A 22526-nucleotide genomic window follows, 5' to 3' on the forward strand; every position below is an offset into this window, starting at 1 on the left:
AGTGGTTGAGAATTGTGGTTACAGTGTGTGTGTCAGAGTGAGAATGATTGAGACTGATTAGGTTCCAGATGTGTGTGTGTGTGTGTGTGTGTGTGTGTGTGTGTGTGTGTGTCTGTGTGTGTGTGTGTCAGTGTGTGTGAGTGTGTGTGTGGCCACGGCCGTGTGTGTGTGTGTGTGTAGACGTGGGAGCGTACTGTACGAGCGTATGTGTGTGTGAGAGATAGAGTGAGAGTGGTTGAGAATTGTTTAGTGTGTATGAGAGTGAAAGTGATGTGCCAAATGGAGAATGTGTGTTCGTTTTAGTATGTGTGCTTTTTGAATGTTTGTTGCTTTGCAATGCTTATTTCAATCTACTGTTTTTGACGAATACACTGTTTTGGAAAAATCTACTTCAGCTTTATTTGCAAAGGCCGAACAAACAAACACACACACACACACACACACACACACACACACACACACACGCACACATTCACGCACACACGAACGCACACACACACATACACACACACACACACACACATACATACACACACACACACACACACACACACACACACGAAAGCAAGAACACACACACGTGCACACACACACACACACACACACACACACATGTACATTTAGGCACATCAGTCGTTCACTAGCACATCGGTTTGTGGGCTCGTTTAGCCGTGTGCACAGTAGTATTCAACGTAATACGGAGCTGTGGGCACAAGAGTCTGTCATGTTTACTCAATTGTGCTTCAAGCGTGTTTCAGAAGCCCAACATTACCCTGTAACACAGCTTATCGAGAGAAAAAAAACACCGAGGCTTGATCATGGTTATTGCAATCATGCCTGGCTCCTTATACTGCGTTCCTGCATTTCCTGAAATTCGTCGTACTGGTTCGGTGGTTGGTTTCGATTGTGATTCCTTCACATCGTTCGTGGTTGCACATCGTCCAAGAATATTTCCTGGGTTGGTTATTTTTTTAGAAGCAAGTCTAGCGGTCATGTTCTTACAAGAGTGCCTGCATTCAGATTGTTCCAGAAAAAAACCCATCTGCCTTACACTGGGGATTTTTTCAACGCTCTCGGTATTTTGTTCTTTCAGTACCTTGTATGAATCAACATCCCAGAGTGTTCCTGCATGCACCGATGTCTGATGCGATTTGTTACCTTTTTTTGTTAAAGTTATATCTTTGTTTCAAAGCCCTCTGGGCCCAAAACAATAAAATACTTGACTTGACTTGACTTGACTTGACTTGACTTGACTTGATTGTTGCGTGCACATGAGTTCTTCAGCGATGCTTTATCATTCCCATGTTAATTCAAGAGTGCATCCAGAGAGTTCTAGAGAAAAAAACTGCCATCTGCGCCTTACACTTGGGTTTTTTTTCTCGGCATTCCTCGCAAAGAATATCTTTTATGAACCCATAGAACGAAACTCCTTGCGAGCTTGCCTGTCTTTCTGCATGTCCCACTGCGTCCCTGCAGTAATGCGATTGCAGCGTGCACAGTAGTTCTTCTGCACTGTTTCAAAAGCGCTTCCAGAGTGTGCAAGTCTGCCCTACAAACCAATGTTATCGGCCTCGGTACTTGCCCCAAAGAGGACCATGCACGAGTCCACAGAATGAGACCCCGTGTCTTCTCCGGACAATCGGCGCTTTGGTTTCTGCGATGGCTCCACAGAGGAAGTAAAATTAAAGACTGATATTCGGCGCGCCGCTGAAAACAGCTCCGACTCTTCGGCAGCGTGGACGAGCTCGTCGTCTCTAGCTGCGTCGAACGCCTTAGAGGTTTTGGTCCACGACTCTGCAGGGCCCAGGGCCCCTCTGTCCTCCGTCTCCTCTGTCCTGAGGAAGGCCTGTTGGTTCCGGGAGCGGAGGAGTTCGAAGGCCTCCAGCAGTGTCTGTTCCCTGTTCTCTTTGCTGAGGTCGGTGACTATCACGTGTCTGCCCTGTTTGGGAAACATGAATCGAGTGACAGGGGATTATGCTTTTGGGGGGATTTCATTCACTGATTTAGACATTGCAGTAAAATGACCGACTGGCGGTCGCGAGCTGCTGATCAGATAACCTTTTTGGGGAAAAAATTCATCATCGTCAACAACAACAACAACAACAACAACAACAACAACAACAACAACAACAAACGAACAACAACAACGACGACGACGACGACGATATTCGCACCAGAAAGAAGAGCAGAAACTAAGAAACCCTAAACTTCAAAGTACGGCCTGCTGTCATCGTTGTCAAGGTTGGTGTAACAGAAATCATAATTTAGGACAACCCCAATCCCCCATCAACACTCTCACCCACCCCAACCCCCCACAAACACCACCTCCTGCCCACCTCCCCGTCTGCAAGGTAAAAACGATGAGGGGGGGGGGGGGGGACATGATGCACCCCACAGACTTGAATACATTTCACAAAACACAGACACACAAACAGAATGAAGGTAAACTTTGCCTGCAAGAATATCCTGTCGGGCTCGATGGCAGGCAGAGGTCTTCCGGGTGCGTGGATTATCTTGAGGACCGGAAACAGTGTCTCCATGTACAGAATGACGGACAACCGCTGCAGCTTGCAGTGCTGCTCCTGCGGTCAGAAAGTGCAACCCTATTAATGATATACGACACCTGCACCGAGCATTGCACAGTCCGGCGGTCACCTTACGAGTCATTTTCTACGGCTTTTGAGACGAATTCACTCTCGAAATTCTTTGTCAATCCCCAAAATACATGCAGAAAGAGTTGTAATGTTTTGGGGTTGTTCTATGTGGACAAACCAACGGACACAAAGGGTGAGGTGCAACAGTCGTTTGTTCGGTGACCACATGGTAAGCTTACTGTACGGAAGTATTCTCGTGCGCAGAAAGGCACGCTGAAAGAGCAGTGTCACAACTGAATGAAATGTTTATCGCATGCGATTTGTTTGATGTATGGAGATTATTTAACCCTGGTATTAAAGAATTTTCTTGGTCAAAGAAGAATCCGTTTATTGCTAGGAGAATTGACTATGTATTTACATGTGCAACACTTTTTGATAGAACTACGGAATGTTGTTTATTGTCTGTTCCCTTTTCCGACCACAGAGGTTGTTCTGTGCAACTCAAATTATCTGAGATTGACAGAGGCCCGAGTTACTGGAAATTCAATAATTCTCTCCTTCAGGATAAAGATTTCATTGATGGTATGAATAGAATGATTGAAAATCACGTATATGAATGTATACTGTTCAAAAAAAGAAACGCATAGCTTGTAATATTTGGATAATTTAGTTATATGGCTACAAGGATATCCACCAAACTGCAGAAAATGTTTATCTGGTCGTCGACCTTTCGTCCATTGCCACAAGTGAGCTCTGCACGTGACGCATGCGTTATCAGTGGCTACAATGTCAAAATTGCTCATTTGGCATGACCACTCGTCATGCTTCAGTGTAATCTCGTGAAACTCGGGGAATATTGAGCTCTCACCATGTCTTCCAAAACCCATAAAAGCGGATTGTTCGCCACAAAGAAATCAGACGACAATTCAGCGACGAAAGATGGCCCGACTGAGCAGAGAAGACCGCCAAATTGCATTGGGTCGTTTACAAGCAGGCCAAAGTCAAAGTGCAATCGCCAGGCACTTCCACGTGTCCCAGAGCACCATCAGTAGACTGTGGGTCAGGTTTCAAGCCACTGGCTCCGTTGCTGACTTGCCACGAGCGGGAAGACCAAGGGCGACAACTGCTGCTCACGACCGCTTCATACGGCTCCGCCACCTCCGGAATCGTTTCCTGTCGGCCTCATCTTCTGTCCAGGCTCTCCCCGGGCCACACCGATTATCGGACCAGACCGTGCGGAACCGCCTGCATGAAGCTGGGTTGAGAGCTCGCAGACCTCACAGAGGAGCTGTCCTCACCCGCCGCCATCGCCAGAACCGAGTGCAGTTGGGCAACCAGCACCTTCGCTGGACCGTCCGGAATCACTGGAGACACGTGTTGTTCAGCGACGAGTCCTACTTCCTGCTCCAGCGACATGATGGTCGGAGGAGGGTCTACCGGAGAGTAAACGAACGTTACGCGCCCAACTGTGTGGATGAGGCACCCGTTCATGGTGGTGGAGGCGTCATGGTGTGGGGGGCGATCAATACCGCTGGAAGGAGCACCCTGGTGCACGTCCAAGGGCGCATAACTGCCCTGCGATACGTGGAGGAAATTCTGCGCCCACACGCCCTTCCTCTTCTGGCTGACCAGGATGCCATATTCCAGCAGGACAACGCTCGCCCGCACACAGCACGACTCACCACCCAGTTCCTCACCGACCACCATGTCCAGGTGCTTCCCTGGCCATCCATGTCGCCAGACATGAACCCGATAGAACACCTCTGGGATGAATTGGACAGACGTGTGCGCAGGCGAGAAGAAGCGCCGGCAAATCACCGCGATCTATTGCAGGCACTTCAGGAGGAGTGGGACACCATCCCACAGCAAGATATCCGGCATCTGATCCAGTCCATGCCCAGAAGGTGCCGGGCAGTTGTTGCTGCTCAAGGCAGTCACACCCCCTACTGACTTGACAGCCTCGGCACCCAATCGTATTGATTGACTGATTGATTTGAAGATACAAATGAACTGTGTGTGCATTCAACTGTGTCCATACCAAATTTCAAACAAATAATCTAAATATTGGATTTTCTGTTAATTTTTTCGAAAAATAAAACAAATTTGGCAAGTAGCAACTATGCGTTTCTTTTTTTGAACAGTATATAAACGATACTGATTATCAAACCGTATGGGAGCTGTTAAAATGTGAAATAAGAGATTATGCAATGCAGTACGCGCAGAAGAAAAGCGTTGAAAGAAGAAACGGTATTGTTTTGTTGTATGCTGAACTAAATGATTTGGATGCAAGGTTAGCGAATGACCCAGATAACTGTGGAATGCAATGCGAGCGTGAGAACCTTAAGTTAAAAATAGAATTAGTTGAGCAGTGTAAAGCTCGCGCAGCCCAAGTACGCGCCCGTGCGAAGTGGGTAGAACAGGGAGAAAAGAACACAAAGTATTTTCTTAACCTTGAAAAAGCCAGAGCAAATGCGAAGATAATGGACAGTATACAGTGACTGTGTGAATCTGGGGAAGTGATAACTGACCAGCGTAAAATCTTGAACGCGCAAAAGAATTACTATGCTGATTTGTACAGAAAAAAAGTAAACGTTGAAAACATGGATGAGAAGGTGGATCAGTTTTTATCTGATGTGACAACATTACAGATTTCAGATTTTCAGAGAAATGAGTGTGAAGGGTTAAGGGCAGGTGGGCCAGTGCAAAATTGACCAAATCGTTCAAAACACTGTTTTGGGTATTTTAGCAGATTATGTTTCCATAACATACCTATCATCCATGTGTGTCGGTGTTTTTGTCAAAAGTGTCCTATTTATCTGTCAATAAAGACAAAATGTGAACATGTGTGGCATTGATTGTCTTCTGTAGTCGATATTCCCCCGCCAAAAAATGTCTCATTTCAAAGGCTAGTTACAGCTTTGTCCTCAGCAAAACAGTGCATTCACGACATACGAAACTGCGCAGCAGCTCTTGACCTATAACATGACATCAGTGTTTTGATGAATGTTCCATTCACTCAGCCACTTGTCCGTTGCAAAGGCAGCAATCGTAATCGAACGGAAATGTCCTTATTTGGAAGGTACTCGACATCCATTGGTTCGTTTCATAAACCGAAATCGGGAACCAGTTTACTTTGTGAGTGCGCATGCTCAGCTTACGAATTTTGCATACGGAAACTACCGAAGAGACTCTCGGCCATGACGGGAACACCCGAAGTTCACTCGGTTTTACAACATCCTGGTTACACATCAAACGATCGGTGACAACCGAAAGCGAATTTTTCCTTGAGAAACAACCTTTGATACGATAACAATGGCTCGAAATAAGAAAGAGGACAATGTCTTTATTAATTCGGTTAGCAACAACAAGTAGTTCCGCTGGTACTAGGCCAAAGTTTGGATTCTGTCGGTGTTTCCGATACAGAGGAAAGCTTTGATCTCCACGCAGATCCACAAGTCGCCATTTCCGAACACGCCATGCAGCACACTTTTTACGTCTCGGCACTGGCTTGCTTTGCGCTGAATTTGAGTCAGTTTCTGTGCAGTATCTCCTCGACAAGCAAGTTGAGCATTTGCAACGCAAAAAAACAAAAACAGGAGAAAGTATCCAACATCAGTCAGATTATCGGTAATGTTTGCTGGGCCTGCCATTTCCCGAACGAAACTGGATCAGCAACTGTTTGTATCAATCTGCACTTTCGTAAATTCCGTCACTGTCTTGACGAACTGTGTCATTTTCTTCACCGCGATACACAGTTCATTGCGAAGAGCTTCCTCAGTAAATCGTTCAGATTCCACGTACGATTTGTTGTCAAAAAACAACTCAAACGAAAGTTTCAAACTCATCATCCTCCATCTTGCTTGTCGAAGCACCAAAGTACTGTATCGATGTAAAAACAAAAGCAGAAAACTTCGAGGAAACCAACAAATCGACGAGATAACGGAAGGAAATAAGTCTCGTTCTGGCTCAAGTAAGTAACCGTTAAAAATGCCGTTATTCTCGCATGCAAATACAAACGAGAATCGGGTCATTGATACACGTTTAGCGCTGGGGCAGTATCCCCATGCTGGTTGACAGAGGGAAAGAAGGGATGGACGCATAAATTCTCTGCTGGCGTGCTAAAGGCTAAGTAGTTTGCAATTCAAATAAACTAAGCTGTTCATTCATAACACAGTTTTGTCCTTGTGTGTCTGTTTCAATAGTGTTTCTGTGGTGTTCAATCTTCAATGTCGTTTTTCTCAGTTCAGCCATTTTGCCTACGGTTACGTCTTGGGTTACGCGATTTCTCTGGCTGTAATTTAGCTAGAGCAATATTTTCTTTTGTAGTTTGTGCAGAATATAACATTCTGGGGGATTACGAAGGGATTTTGCTGAAATTTTATTATAGTCATATCCAGATTATTTCAAAAAATAATTTCGCAAGCGTTACCCTAAAGTTTGACAGTTGTAACAAAGAAGTGTTCCTAACTCCAAATATAAATATAATAAACAAGATCTGCTTCGTAATCCCCTAGAGCATACCCAGAAGGATAAAATAAAACAATAATTAGAAGTGTGACAATCACATCTGATGAAAATCCGTGTATCTCCTGTACTCCACTTTTGTCTGTATTTTGACTGTTTTTGTTGCGTAAAACAAAAACCAGCAACCGAAAATACAAAAAGTGACTATTCTTTGTCATCATTTGTTCATTTCTTTCATAAAATAACATTCAGACACAATAAAACATTCAAAATTAAAAAAAAGGTAGTGCACTGGCCCACCTCCCCTTAATAACTGAAAACGAAGCTCTCGCTGCACTTAAACAAATGAAATCTGGGTCGGCCCCTGGGGTTGATGGTATTACTGTAGAATTTTTGAAAGTGTTTTGGACCCGCATCAGAACATTGTTAATTGCGTCTTTTAATGCAAGTTTTGACGATGGAAAATTGTCTTCCACGCAGCGCAAAGCTGTCATTACCCTAATACACAAGGGAAAGGATTTGCCTAAAAATGAATTAAAGAACTGGAGACCCATCTCCCTTACAAACAGCGATTATAAACTGATAGCCAAGTGTTTGGCAAAAAGGTTAGGAAGCGTTATTGGTGATATTGTTCAGAAAGATCAAGTCGGTTATATTTAAAGGCAGAAAAGTATCTACAATATTAAGGTTAATTGATGATGTAATCGAACAGTCACACGAGTTAAATCAACCTGGCCTGTTGGTCGCAATTGACTGTGTTCAAGCGTACGATAGTATTTCAAAAGAGTTTATTATTAAAGCCTTTCAAAAATTCGGGTTTGGGCCAGAATTTGTTCAATGGGTGACTGTGTTAATGAACGACACGGTTAGCTCAGTGCAGTATTGTGGATGGTTGTCTGATTTTTTTGATGTGAAAGCCGGGATTCGTCAAGGGTGCCCGTTTTCATGTTTGGCCTTTGTACTGGCCATTGAATTGTTGGCATCAAAAATAAGACAGTGTAGACGTATTAAAGGAATCTCGTTATGGAACAATGTTGATATTGCAACTGTTATTAAAATTGCTCTGTATGCAGACGATATCACCCTTTTTTTAAAGGATGAGATTGATATGTATTATGCACTTGAAATAATGAATGACTTTTCTAGCTTTTCAGGCTTAAGGATACATAAGAGAAAGTCTGAGGCGATGTGGTTGGGTAGTAGAAAACATTGTGATGAAACATTTTATAATTTTGTTTGGAAGAAAAAGTTGAAGATTTTGGGTGTATATTTTTGTAATGATAAGAGTGCTTCTTTGGTAGAAGATAACTGGACTGGAAGAATAAGGAATATTAAGCGATTGATTTGTGCATGGGAGAAGCGAAATTTGAGCATTGTAGGGAAAATATGTATTGTGAAAACGTTTTTAATTTCACAATTTGTGTATATTATGCAAGCGTTTGTATTACCTGACTGTGTTTTGAATGAAGTCAATACCTTATTGTTTAGAGTTTTGTGGCGAAAAAGAGATTGTAATCGGAAGGCCTTTGAAAAGGTGAAAAGAAGCGTTTTATGTTTTGAAATTGAAAAAGGTGGTTTAAAAATGATCGATATTAGGCAAATGCAAATTTCTTTTTTATTACAATGGGTTTCACAACTGACTACATCAAATGAAAATGATAATTGGAGTTTCACTCCAAAGATGATGTATTTGCGTTTTGGAAAGCATTTTGAGTGTTTCTTATCGAATGTAAACAGTGCAAGATTTAAAGGGTTAGACCTAGTGAAATCACACTTTTGGAAAGCAGTATTAAAATATTGGCTGAATAATAACCACTACGATCGTGGGACAGTCGGGCCGACTTTATTATGGAATAATGCATGCATAACGTATAGTGGCAAAGTTTTATTTTTTGAAAGTTGGATACAACGAGGTGTATTGGTATTAACTGACATTGTACGTTCGGGAGACATATTATCATATCAAGACATATGTGATTTGATTGGATATTCGCCAAACCGAATTCTTGAATATAATGTTGTAAAAGCTGCTGTGTCATTATTTATGAGGAAAAATGTTGTAAATATCACTGATGATGTTTGTATTACCTTACCACTGTTTAACGGCAAAAATGTGTTAAGGTGCCAGAGAATATAGGAAGTATTCTCGTGCGCATGACTAATCTAGACATAGAACCCCATTAGCACACACCGTACATGCAATTAACTGGTCAAAGGGAGACAACAGCATGCTAGCCATTATAGGAGTGACACGGAATGTTACGTGATGCCATTATTCTCACTATGACGTACGTCTTCTTCGACTCGAGCGTGGTTTGATCTGTCATGAAATTGCATGCGCAGAACATGAGCACGGTGAACAAGTTTAGAATCGATTTAGGCGTAGGTCAGTGACAAGAACAGAACGACTGATAAAAAAAGCAAGAAAGACAAAAAATTAAAGAACACGCACATGAAGATATGGCCTTAAAAAAAAAAATAGGTGTGGTTACGGTAACCCGACCTACCCTATTTTTTGGGGCCGACCCTATAACTTTTTATTACATTTGTCAACAAAATACCAAAAAAACCAAGTAAACGAGTGCAGAAAACGCAATGAAAGCGAAAGCGCCCGAGTCGCACACTTATTTCCCTGTCAAGTAGGTTTAATTTGTACACATTAGAAAAAAAAGTTTTAAAAAAAAAAGTGATTGCCTACCTTCCTACCCTATTTTTTTTGGCTATGTTACCGTAACCACACCTATTATTATTTTTGGCCTATTCTCATTTTTTAGTGAATATTTGATGTGATCTCACAACCAAAAGTGCACATGTGAGCATGTGATGTAAATCCTACCGCCACCTCCCGAGTGCTGTGAAATCTATACTACTATAGAACTCCCCGTATTCACTCACCGTGTGCGCCGCCACGCCAACACGCACAGGCCACATCGACAGTACTATGTCAGGCTCTATTTCCCTGCGGGCGCGCGCACGTTGCTCGTCCGACGTCACGACATAAAAAGCGCTGCAAGTTTAATTACCCATATTAATTCACTCACCGTTTGCGCCGCCACGCCAGAACACGTACAGACCATGAGCGCGATGAGCGAGTTGAGCATCAAGGCGTAGGTCAGCAGGACGAAGAGGACGAAGAGCAGGGTGGCCAGCCAAGGGATGGAGGCCTTGCCCAGCACCTGAATGTCCACCAGCCCAAGCATCAGCTTGAACATGGTCAGGGCCGTCTCCGGAAGGTTCGCGAACTCTTCCGGAGGCCCATGAGGGGCCGGTATGTAGAGGATGTACAAGGCCACGGAGAACGCGATGAATTCAAAGATGACGTACAAAGAAAACCTGTAGTGAATGAAGTTTTGAAAAAAAGAAAAGAAAAAAAGCATTACAAAAATCGTGTACGGGACAAAGACAGACAGAAAGAATTCAGAAACTGAGATCATCATCATCATCATCATCATCATCATCATCATCATCGTCGTCGTCATCGTCGTCGTCGTCGTCCATCATCATCATCATCATCATCATCATCATCATCAATCATCAATCATCAATCACCTACAACAACAAAAACATGAAAACAACATCCACAACAAGAAAACACTCAACTGGGATACAGTTGTCTCCCTTATTTATGCGGACTTACCTTGCCATGTCCCCCAGCAGAACCTTCTGCATCATGACAGTGAAGAAGGAGAACACCTTGAAAGGCCGGAGGAAGAAGATCATGAACCACCACCCTACTAGAAGGGCCAGAATCAGGAAGAAGTTGTTGGTGGGTCCTGCCATCCAGTACCTGACAAATAATAAGAAAATAACAATAACATTGTTTGTAGTTAGTTAGCTATTGCTTTTCGGGTCCAGCGGACCATAATTGGCCAAATCAGGACCCCACAAGTTTATCATTACACATTTTTAGATTAAAACAATTCTAATACATAAAATCCATAACGTCACCCGAAGGCAACAAAAAAGTCAAAGCAAAACCCTATATGTCAAATAAATTAGGTTGTTTTAAAATTCAAATCTTAAAATAAAGACCAGACTCCTTTGAGAACCCAAAAAGAGCTGTGGAGCTGACCTCTGTAAAAATACTTTTCAAGCTCAAGGTGCCAAAATACTTTTCTCGTTGATCATACAGATCAGCACACTCGGTGATAAAAAGACTCACAGTAAAACCATGGTGCCTCTTCTCTTTTAAGGAGATGAACATGAGTTAGATAAGTGTGACCAGTATGTAACCTGGCCAAAACACTTTCTTCTTTTCTATTTGAAGCCACTAAAGGAAGTGTTTTCAGAACGTTTTCAGGGAGATGACCCAAAAGTTGATAATGGATATCATCCGGCCCTGAAGCTGAGTCATTGGATTTTAAAATGCCATCCTTTCACTCGTACATCGAGAAAGGGGAATTGTAATCTTCCAAATTGGCAGAATCAAAGGAAACGGGTGTAGCTTCAGATTTATCTTTAACTTTTTGAAACTCTTCAGAATAATGTTCCGAAGAAGAGTTATGATTTATTGTTGAAGCTAAGATATTCGCCACGTTTTTCTTGTTGGTTATTACTCGACCATGTTGTTTGAGGCATTGGAAAACCTCTTTATGATTTTTACCTTTAATCTTACGGATAATCTGCCATACCTTCTTGCTTTAAGTTTTGAAATTAAGTTTAGAACAGAAATTGCGCCAAGAGTTTTTTTTTACTCTTTTTGTAAATGAAACGGCTTTGAACTTGAAGTTTTTGGTGAGCGATCTTATTGGCTGACGTAGGGTATTGGTACATATGCCGTTGAGCTCGTTTACGCTCCTGATTGACAGCTTGGCACTCTTCGTTAAACCAAGGTGTTTTTGGACCTTTGGGTTTAGAGGAAGATTTGGGTATGCTGTCTTTTGCACATTGCACCAAAAGGGTGGAAAGGGTTAAAGCCGGGTCTTCAGAATTTAGAACTTCTGGGGTTATTTGTCCTGAAGTGGAAAGACGAAATAAATCCCAGTTAGCTTTGGAAAATGTCCAGTGTGGAAGGGCTTCTTCGCCCTGATCCTCTTCAAAACTGACAAAACAGGGAAAATGGTCACTTCCACACAGACCATTTCAAATCAAGAAACAAAGATGGATGGCAAATAGCCAAGTCCAAATAAGATTCTTCTTCAGATTGCGTTAAAAAAGTACCCTCTCCAGAATTTAAAAGACACAAATCCAAGTTATCGATGACATCTTCGATAATCTTTCCTTGAATGTTGGAAGATTCGCTCCCCCAACGTCGGGAATGGCCGTTAAAATCCCCTACCAAAAGGAACGGGGTTGGTAACTGATGTATTAAGTATTCTAGGTCATTTTTGGTGACCGTAGTAGATGGTGACAGATACAAGGAACAAACAGTTATAGCTCTATTACAAGAAATGCGAGCCGCTATTGCCTCAAGGTTAGTGTCCAATTGGACCTGATTATAAAGAAAATCAGAACGGATACAAAGTGCATTACCTCGGCCCGAGGACCGTAATAAGCAAATATACCCAGGTAAGGACATAGTTTTGTTTGGGCCAATAAGCGTTTCCTGTAAACAGACTGCAAAGGGATTATGCTTCAAGAGGAGATGGAGTTCCTCCTGATTGGCATTAAAACCTCTGATGTTCCACTGTAATATGGAAGCCTTATTTAAAGAGAATCAATTCTATTTCATGTCTGACCCTCCGCTCTCGACAAGCGGGGGGCAGACTGTGTTAATGTCTTCCATAGCCGATTCCTCCCCCTCGTCTGACAAGGAAGAGAAGCGGTTTGATAAGGTTAAGAGAGAATCATCTCCCTTTTTCCCTCGAGAATTCGGGATGTTCCTGCCCTTGAGGGAGGACCTTGATTTTTCCTCCACAGAATTCGACCAAACAGGCCGAAGTTGAGATGCCGGTTTGGTGTCCAAACGGCGAGTGGAGTTTGTAGCATTCCTCCACTTGTCCAGTTTGGATGGGGCAGTGGTGGTGTTTTTCACGCCCACCTGCGTGCTTGTGGTGGCTGTGTTCCTCACAGCCGCCCGTCTGTCCGAAACGTCGGGCAAAGCCGCCTTCTCACTCGTATTCTCAGCAACCGGAGGCAACTTGTCAACACCATCGGCATTGACAGCTGTCTTCCCGAGACATTTGCTCAAAGCCACTACAACATTTTCCAGGCGATTAATCTTCTGTACAAGGTGATCCATGAGATCAGTGACCTTTGACAGAAAGTTCTCAAAGCCTGCAGGAACAGGCTGTGTCGCAGAGGGATTACTCGTGACCTGTGAAAAGGAAGGTTTTGCCATTTGAGACATGATTTTCTGTTTTGCCTCACCGAAGGAACAGTTTGTTTCTGATCGGACCTTTTGGATTTTTTCTTCAATCTTCCATTGAGGGCACTCTCTGGAAGATGATGAGTGTGGTCCTTTGCAATTATGGCATTGCTTGGGCCCATCACAGTTACCTTCGTGTTTTTCTTTTGCGCAGTCTCTGCACATGTCTTTTGCTTTGCAGTTTTTGCTGCTGTGTCCGAATTTTTGACACTTGAAACAACGCAACGGAGACGGGACGAATGGAGCAACTGGAATACTTTCGTAGAGAACGACAATTCTGGTAGGCATAGTTGCCGTACAGAAAGTTAGGAAGAGAGTGTTTGTCTCCACTTTCTTGCCATCTTTCTCAGTTCTCTTCACACGTTTCACATCTGTGACACCCTGCGATGCCAAGCCTTCCTTCAATTCCGCGCATCCCATTCCAGGGAATTGGGATGAGCGGACAACACCTCGAGAGGTATTTAAGGATGCGTGTCTTGACACAGTGATATCAAAACAAACAGAACCAACGTTCAGTTGGGAATCTTGGCGGGCCAGAAGTAAATCTGATATCTTTTTGGTAGAGCAATCTACCAAGTAGCTGCCATCTCTTTGCCTTTTCACGGTCTTGATAAATCGGGAAACACCCTCAAACCACTTTTCCAAAGCAAAGGGAGACGCCTTCTTTCCGATTTCATTTTCAAACTTTACCACCAAGTAACGGGGCCAGGCACCCTGTACACCCCTGCAGCAGCAGCAGCCCTGACCTCCGTTTCACTGTCGGTGTCTGTATCTTTGCCTTCAGAAGAATCTCTGTAGGATTTTCGTTTTCTGCACGGTTTTTTGGAGGAAGCCATAGAAGTCATATTTGCAGAGTTTGTCTTCATCACATCTGATCCCCACCCACCACGGAGCCCAACAAGGGGACGCTCAGGTGGAGCGGTTATCCAACTCCAGAGCGCCAAGGATACAGATGGATATACGCAACGATAAGAGGAAACATATGGTATAAATCAGCAATAGGAGGTTTAACTCTTTCCAAGCGGAAATGGGTTAGGTAACAACTTGGCATAATGTTCGTCCTGACTACCGCCGCCCCCTCCTACCGCCGCTTGCTCCTTCAGCCAGAGGTCCGATGCAATATGGTCATGACATATACCCAGACTTGACCAGCCGATTGATTGAAGCGGGTAAGCCTTCTTCAACCACCTATTTTAGATAAAGACTGGGCCAAAATGATGTGTTGGAGCTACAAAGTCGCAACTAAGTAGACCCCTCAATCATCAGGTCACCAGCCCAAACCAGTACAGGTCGCAGCGCACGGCAAACACGCTGGGTCTTAAGGAGACCACAGAGAAATAAGGATGTGGAAAAGAAGACTTTTGGTAAGTGAAATAAAGGTGATGGATCCAGTCAGGTAGAAATAAGACAACAAGAAAGGAATCGGAAAACTGCAGGGAATAGTAGGGAGAGTTTTCTTGGAAGGAAATATAGGTGAAAGGACTGGTAAGGCAGAAATAAGACAAAAGAAGAGAAGAAAAGGGGTGGGGTAGCTTAGTGGAAACACTCCCGCCACGTGAAGGCAACCCCATGGGAGCATAACATTGTTTGAAAGAACACCGTTATGTTAATCTCAAAGAAAAAAGGGAAGGAACGCTTTCAGTGAGAGTAACGTGGAACCAATTGCCGGAGACCATATATGCATAAAAAGGAACAAGGAGCATAGAATGGTTGCTTAATTCTAATAATCGACGGATCCAAGGCCCGATGGGTCCTTTGGTCAACAGATCCAAGAGTCGATGCATCCACGGATCAACAGATTCCGAGACTCGAGGAATCCATTGTTAACAGATCCAACAGTCGATGTATCTACGGGTCAACAGATTCAAGAAGCGATAGATCCACTGGTCAACAGATCCAACAGGTGATGTAGCAACGAGTCAACAGCTCCAATAGTCGATGGATCCCTGGGCCAACAGATCAAAGCGTCGATAGATCCATGGAACAACAAATCCAACAGTTAATGGAACCAAGGGTCAACAGATGCAAGAGCGGATCGATACCTGGGTCAACAAATCCGACAGTCAATGGATCCATCGGTCAACAATCGCTTTGATCCACGAGTCAACGGATCCATTGGCCACCAGTCGACTCAACCCTTGGTCAACAGATCGAACGGTCGATAGATCCACAGACCACCTGACCCAAGAGTAGATCGATCCAAGGGTCAACAGATCCAGCAGTCGATGAATGCCTGGGTCAACCGTCGATGGATTTACGAGTCAACAGTCGGAGGATCCGTCGGCCAACAGATCCAACAGTTGACTGATCCCTGGGGTCAACAAATCCAACTGTGGATGGATCCAGAGGTCAACAGATTCCACAGTCGACGGATCCAAGGGATATCATAATCCAACAAGTCAATGGTTCCAAGGGTCGATGGATCCAGGGGTGCGCCTCTGCAAGTGCGTTGCTTGTCCTGATCGAGTTTCAGTGGGTCCGTCAAACCTTGGATCTGTCGACACCTTGATCTACCAACCCTTGAATCCACAGTGGGCACTGGATGGATGTCAACACTCATGCTTTGGGGCAAAAGGTGGAGGTGACGGGACCAGGCTGGCCACTTGTCTGCCATATATAGCCATCACATTGGAATCTAATACATGACTTTTAGTGTAGGCCTATAGTCGATCCAAGGAGCAGTTGGTTCGAGGGTTATCAGAACCTCACTGCATCTATCGACGCTTGGATCATTATACGACCAGTGGATCCGTTGACATACTCCTACAACAAGCAGACCGTAAACAAAATCATCAACCTTTCCACTTTGAAATTGACAAGAAACGTAACTATGCGGCAGGGGTCGCGCTTTAATGCAAAATTCAGCGATTATTTTATTTTTCGGGTGGCGTGCAAAATTTCAGCAATATCGCTGCGCAAAAAAGGAGCTTGTTGTTTTGCATCAACTGTCATAACCCACTCAAAGTCGCCGCAATCCCCGATTCTGTGATCTTTCTTTCTTTATTTATTTGGTGTTTAACGTCGTTTTCAACCATTCAAGGTTATTTCGCGACGGAATTCTGTGATGTGGTAGGCCTAACTAAATCAAGGCAAGGGGTAAAGTGACATTCAAAGCTTACCATACATTATCTCCCAGGATGCACAGCGCTAAGATGAAGAGCAGTATCCGGTAGAGCGAGTTCCGTTCGAAGTTCAGGTCCAACTTGGGCGGCCTCCGGTACACACGCATCAGTTCGTAGGCCAGTATGGCCAGCGCTGGTACAACCAACACCATGGACGTGAGAAAGACGAAGTAGTCCTTGGCCTTTCGAGTGCCTTGGTCCACACTCGAATACGCAGCGCAGGCCTCGGTTGTAGCATTCTCCGCTAGGATCTTGTAGCAGATGCTCTCGGCTTTATGCACGGAGTGGAACGTGACCAGAATCATCAGCCCAAGGTGGAGGAGAAGGCAGGCGACAAACCACGACAGGTAGAACTTCCACTTTTCCTTCACCACCGCTTCCACGATTTCGTTCTCCAACACGGGGAAAGCGTCTTGTGCGTTCGATTCGCAGACGAGCTCCAAGACAGAGCTGCCTTTCTCGAACCTCATCAACGCTGCATCTTCGTGGTGAGTAGAAACGCTCATCTCGTTTTTGTTGGGTTTATGCCAAGCTTTGTTAACTAAGAACGAGGACTCTCGTTCCAGCAGCTTCTGCCGTCGCCTGCGCCAGTCAGCTATTGTGTCGACCTCGGTGATGTCGAATTCGAAGGTGTTGAACATGCCGTCGCTGTCGTCGAAGTGACAGTATACACCTGGAAACGAAAAAATCGAATACTTACACGACTCACCTTCATCATACGTCATATCAATCAGAAATAAAATGACATGCTTAAGTTAAAATTAGAGAACGGGCAGTTGCATGCAACCCCATTACATGTATCGTTTTCCCTTTGTGTGGAAGGTCACACACACACACACACACACACACACACACACACACACACACACACACACACGCACACACACACACACACACACACACACACACACACACACACACACACACACACACACAGACAGTCACTAAGCGTGCCTTTGAGATTACCGGCACGGTTGGCCTAGTGGTAAGGCGTCCGCCCCGTGAGCGGGAGGTCGTGGGTTCGAGCCCCGGCTAAGACTTTAAAATTGGCAATCTAGTGGCTGCTCCGCCTGGCGTCTGGCATTTTGGGGTTAGTGCTATGACTGGTTGGTCCGGTGTCAGAATAATGTGACTGGGTGAGACATGAAGCCTGTGCTGCGACTTCTGTCTTGTGTGTGGCGCACGTTTTATGTCAGAGCAGCACCGCCCTGATATGGCCCTTCGTGGTCGGCTGGGCGTTAAGCAAACAAACAAACAAACAAACAAACAAACCTTTGAGATTAAATATGAAGTCGAAGAGGGAGGACTTGGAGGTGGCCAACTTTGCTGCCAGCTGGAGTGCGGTCAGCCCCTTTGTATTCTCGATTCGCCACGCTTGTTTGTTCGCTACCCCGGGCAGCTGCGAACAGGGGATGTACACTTGTAATACACGTAGTTAGCCCTGGTAGTACTCAAGGTGTCGTGCGCAGTGTGTTGTTGTGAATATATTTCCCTAAACAGTGTACAGTTCCGTAGAATTAGGGCCCGGTGGCAACGTGAGATTATCCAAGCGCACACCCCCAATTACCCCTCGTGTCAGAACACCAATATCTGTTGTTGTTGCATTTGTTGTTGTTGTTGTTGTTGTTGTTGTGTTTGTTGTTGTTGTTGTTGTTGTTACCCACGTTCAGCACTATAAAAGTCTTCAACTTTCTACTGTAGCTGTATTCAGTTACTAGATGAATACCCGCTTCGCCGGGTAGCCGGCTTCGCCGGGAAGAAGTACACCGTACGCGATTGACGCCACACGAAGGAAGGGAGATAAACGCGCAAAACACTGGAGAAGATAAGGAAGAGTAATACCCGGCTTCGCCGGGATGAAAGCGTTTTGGACAGTGACCTTCTAAAAATAGTAACGGGAATATGGATTGAGCGTTGTGGACAGTGACCTTCTAAAAATAGTAACGGGAATATGGATTGACGCCACACGAAGGAAGGGAGATAAACGCAAAACACTGGAGAAGATAAGGAAGAGTTACTGGGAATGGATCTGGGAAGATGAACAAAAAAACCAAAATCGGTTCAGCGCTGCGCGCTGAGAGCACGTGTTGAAAATTCTCATCGACCAGGTTGTGTCCGGGGTCTACCTGAATATGCCCACCAAATCTGAAGCAGATCCATCGAGAACTTTGGCCGTGCATCGCGAACACACACACACCCACACACACACACAGAGACAGACACAAGTCGTATATAAATATAGATGACAGGGTGACGTTGGAGTTCCCCTTTCACAACACCTGCTCTGCAGAGTTGTCCGCCGGCCCTTAGCTACTTACAGCTCAATAAATGCGGGTCAGACACCTGCAAGTTGCAGAGAGCTGTTTGTGATAGGGTCGACTGCTGTCGTCCCCTCATTTGCTTTTGCAAACCTTTTTTTGGTCAACAAAAGCAGATGTTCACAGGGCTACTCGATAGGCCCAAACTCTTTTCTGTTCGACTGGTTTTGCCTCCAGTCCAAAGGCTAGTCGGGTCTTTCGTGCACTTGCCAACGGTTACACAGTGTTTGATTTGATTCCCATTTTGGCATCTCAATGGATATTGCTGTTCCACTCATGCCAAAATGATCGAAAGGGAAACTTAAAAATGTACTAATGTGGCAAGTAAATGTGTACGCACCATACCAGGAACCAGATTTTTATTCAAGTAGTCCATCATGCCAACCACTTTCTCGTGTTTCTCCGGATAAAGGCGGGCGTAGCGAACCAGCGAGTGAAATACCGTGTCCCCCTTGGAGTTCTGTTCTTCGATCTCCGCTCCCCACGTATACAGCAGGCGAACCATTGCTTCGTTGAAGGTCAAGGCTGCCACGGACAAGGGCAGCTCACCCATCATGCTTGTTCCCCAAAATTGTTTACCCCTGGACTAAAATGGAGAATTTCATATACTCAGTCAAAGTCAAATACAGGTGAATGAAGAGAGCTCACGTACGCACGCACGCACACACACACACATACACACGCACGCACGCGCACACACACACACTCACAGCACGCACGCACGCACGCACGCACACACACACACACACACACACACACACACACACACACACACACAGCTCAACAAGAAGCTGTTCACATGCCGAAAAGCACCTGCAGTCAAACCTATACTTATAATATGCAGACCCCTGAAACATCCGCTATTGACAATGCTACCTATGATGCATATATCCTTCTGACGTCATGTGAGGTTTGAGGCATTAAATTTTGGAGAACTGATAGAAACTACTTTGCTACGATTTGTTAAAAGTATGAAAGTATTACGTTCCATGCCACGGGAGGAGAAGAACCAACGTACATTTCCTTCATAACCAAGCCATAAGCTAGTACCGACCTACATTTACCTTCCCATTAAGGCCAAACAAAAATATACGTTGGTATTATGGTTACATGACCCCCCCCAAAAAAATAGTGTCGGTAGGTAGTTTTTTTGGTTTTTTGTTTGTTTTTTAGTCTCGGTATGGTTCGCAAATTGTGCCAGAGTGGTTTTTTTTTGTGGATTGCTTTTTGAGAAATGAAAAAAATGTTTTAGGGTCGGCGCCACGGCGGGAAGAAATTATTTAGGGTCGGTCGGGCTACCCTAAACCAACATATATTTTGGTTTGGCCTAATCAAGAAATCACTCCGCTCCTTTTCAGCCACGGGAGGAGAAGCCGAACCACAGCACACACAATTCCCTCAGAACCCAGACAAACAAAACTCCGCCAAGCTAGTGCCGACCTGCGCTTACCTTAGCATGGATCAAGAAGTCACTACGCTCCTTCCCGGCCAAGATCAAGACACTCTCCACCGCTTCCAGCTGTCCCCTGTTGATGAGAAGATGCAGCACCGTCTGGCCTTTGAGGCGGCCATGGGAAGGCTGCATCGTCACCTGCTCCGGGCACTTCTTGATCATCTCCTCGATAATCTCCAGGGGTCTAATGCTGTAGATGGCAGCGAACATTAGGATGCTGATGTCCTGGACTGCACATTCTAACAGATCGTTGGGGTTGTTGATTTTCTCGATCAGTTTTTTCGCTTCTTCGTTGTCCTGGGATCTGATGGCGCATTTGAGGTCGTGAAGTTTGTCGGGAGGCCTCGGCATGTATTCCATGATGGTCCTAAAAATGGGTCTGTTCTGTTATTTGATGTGTTGTTGTTGTTTTGTGTTTGGGCGTTGTCAGCGTAAGAGCAGCACCGGTTTATTCAACACCTGTCCAAAACAAATAAATTTCATACGCGTGAAACTTTTCGAGAGCTTTACCCATGAGTTCTATGGTGGTTCGTTAAAATGGGCGTTTTTGTTTTTGCTTGTTTGTTTGTTTGTTTTGGTTGTTGCTGGGGTGTGTGTGTGTGTGTGTGTGTGTGTGTGTGTGTGTGTGTGTGTGTGTGTGTGTGTGTGTGTGTGTGTGTGTGTGTGTCAAAACTCAACGGCCTGGCTGCTCTTTGAGCAGCGTAGGAATTCTTCGCTGAATTAATTTTGTAGATGACACCAATATCAATTAGAGCTTCTAGATTATTAATTCAGCAATTGAAAGATTCCCAAAACGCAGAACGTACTCATCACACAGAGAAGCAAGACTTTGTCTTATACGTGTCAAGCATAAGAAGATGACGACCACCGGCGACACCACCTGTGACCACCACAACTAACTCAGATCACAGGCGGAAGGTATCGTTCACTGGACCACCACTTTCATATGAAACCTTCCGCCTGTGCTCAGATTACGACACCTACACTAACACGGTGAGAAGAACAAGAACTGCCTTTTACACGTAGTCCAGGGCCGGACTAGGCTAAGAGGAGGGGGGGAGGGGGGGTTGCCAGTGGTTGTCCAGGGGGATGTTCCCCCTGGCGGGGTCCAAGGGGCAGAACCCCTTGTGGGGGTCAGCTGATGGGTAGGTCATATTCTGAGATAGGAAAATTCAACTCAACTCAAATTTTATTGGCTTCAATTTTCATAGAAGAATTTGTCTTGCGCTTGGGAGAAAGTAAGAGTATAACATATAAAAACAGCATTCATATCACATTTCATGTATCACACACAGTAATCACTAGTATAAGCCTACAATTATCACATTTGTACCTGTATCATACATGCAAATAAATAGTCGCTCCTTGCATGAAACGGCATAAAATAAACAATAATAAAAAATGTTTTTAAATAAGTGAGGTACCCGGCCCAGTTATAACTTATAATTCAAAACAAGTTTGATTGCACAGGTATGGGACAATGAAGACATGTCAACAAAGTTGACAGCTGTGTTCACTACTTACCTTTCACCGTGAAGTCGCACCACAGGCGGAAGGTATCGTTCACTGGACCACCACTTTCATAGAAAGAGTACTATGAAAGTGGTGGTCCAGTGAACGATACCTTCCGCCTGTGGTCGCACTAAGTCTAGTCTTCCTTTCAGGTAAATTTCAAGATCTCAGGAACTTCTTCCTCACCATTTAGCTTAGTTCTCGCTGTCCGTAGTGGCAATTGGTAGTGGTATCCAGCACCGTTGTCAACGTGTCCATTGTTTCTTGAAGCACGATGTTTCAGACAGCTTTCACTGAGAACTTCCTGAGGAAGTTCCTCATTCAATCAGTTTTTCCAGCTTTTTACCCGTGGTGTGTAATGCGGTGTATCTCTTCTTCAATGTGCCACCTTCTTTGAATCTTTACATTCTCATCTTAAAGCAACATGTCTGCTGGTGTAATGAGCCAAAGCGGTTCATATTAGCCATGTGATCATTTTGCAGAACGCATTTTACCCTCTTGTTTTTGTACAGACTGATTTTAGTTATTTCCACTGTCTAGGATTCTGTCTGAGTTCTGGTAGAAGTACTGACGTAAAAATGTCTTTTTTCGTATGAGTATTACGTCATTATGGATATCCAGTCATATTTTAAGTTTTCGAAGGTAAGCCTTGGCTACGAGACACAATCTATGACGTGATTTTAAACGGGACTTCTTGAGGGAATTTACAACACTAAAGTTCAACATGCGTGGCGTGAATGAGTGTTCAAAAATAGC

At 44.5% G+C, this 22526-nt stretch overlaps 1 protein-coding gene across 1 annotated transcript; it reads right to left on the bottom strand.

Moving 5' to 3' along the window:
* Nucleotides 1–444: 444 nt before the first annotated feature.
* Nucleotides 445–20618, bottom strand: LOC138961236 (transient receptor potential cation channel subfamily V member 3-like). Its single transcript, XM_070332836.1, has 8 exons — nt 20256–20618; nt 19146–19391; nt 17760–17886; nt 16485–17160; nt 10696–10845; nt 10100–10391; nt 2454–2582; nt 445–1939 (listed from the first exon to the last, which is right to left on the bottom strand). Exons 1-8 carry the CDS (start codon nt 20616–20618, stop codon nt 1550–1552), a joined length of 2373 nt encoding a protein of 790 aa, XP_070188937.1. The 3' UTR covers nt 445–1549.
* Nucleotides 20619–22526: the final 1908 nt, after the last annotated feature.

Source organism: Littorina saxatilis, linkage group LG3 (assembly GCF_037325665.1).
Source record: "Littorina saxatilis isolate snail1 linkage group LG3, US_GU_Lsax_2.0, whole genome shotgun sequence".
In the NCBI taxonomy this organism is placed as follows: domain Eukaryota; kingdom Metazoa; phylum Mollusca; class Gastropoda; order Littorinimorpha; family Littorinidae; genus Littorina; species Littorina saxatilis.

What these genes read in the sequence shown, in the direction of transcription:
- LOC138961236 (XM_070332836.1), bottom strand. Translation starts at nt 20,618, where the DNA reads ATGGAATACATGCCGAGGCCTCCCGACAAACTTCACGACCTCAAATGC. An exon ending in AAAATCTGGTTCCTGGTATG is followed by an intron (nt 17,887 to 19,145) that starts GTGCGTACACAT and finishes CCCTGTTCGCAG; the next exon opens with CTGCCCGGGGTAGCGAACAA. An exon ending in CTTCATATTTAATCTCAAAG is followed by an intron (nt 17,161 to 17,759) that starts GTTTGTTTGTTT and finishes TTTCGTTTCCAG; the next exon opens with GTGTATACTGTCACTTCGAC.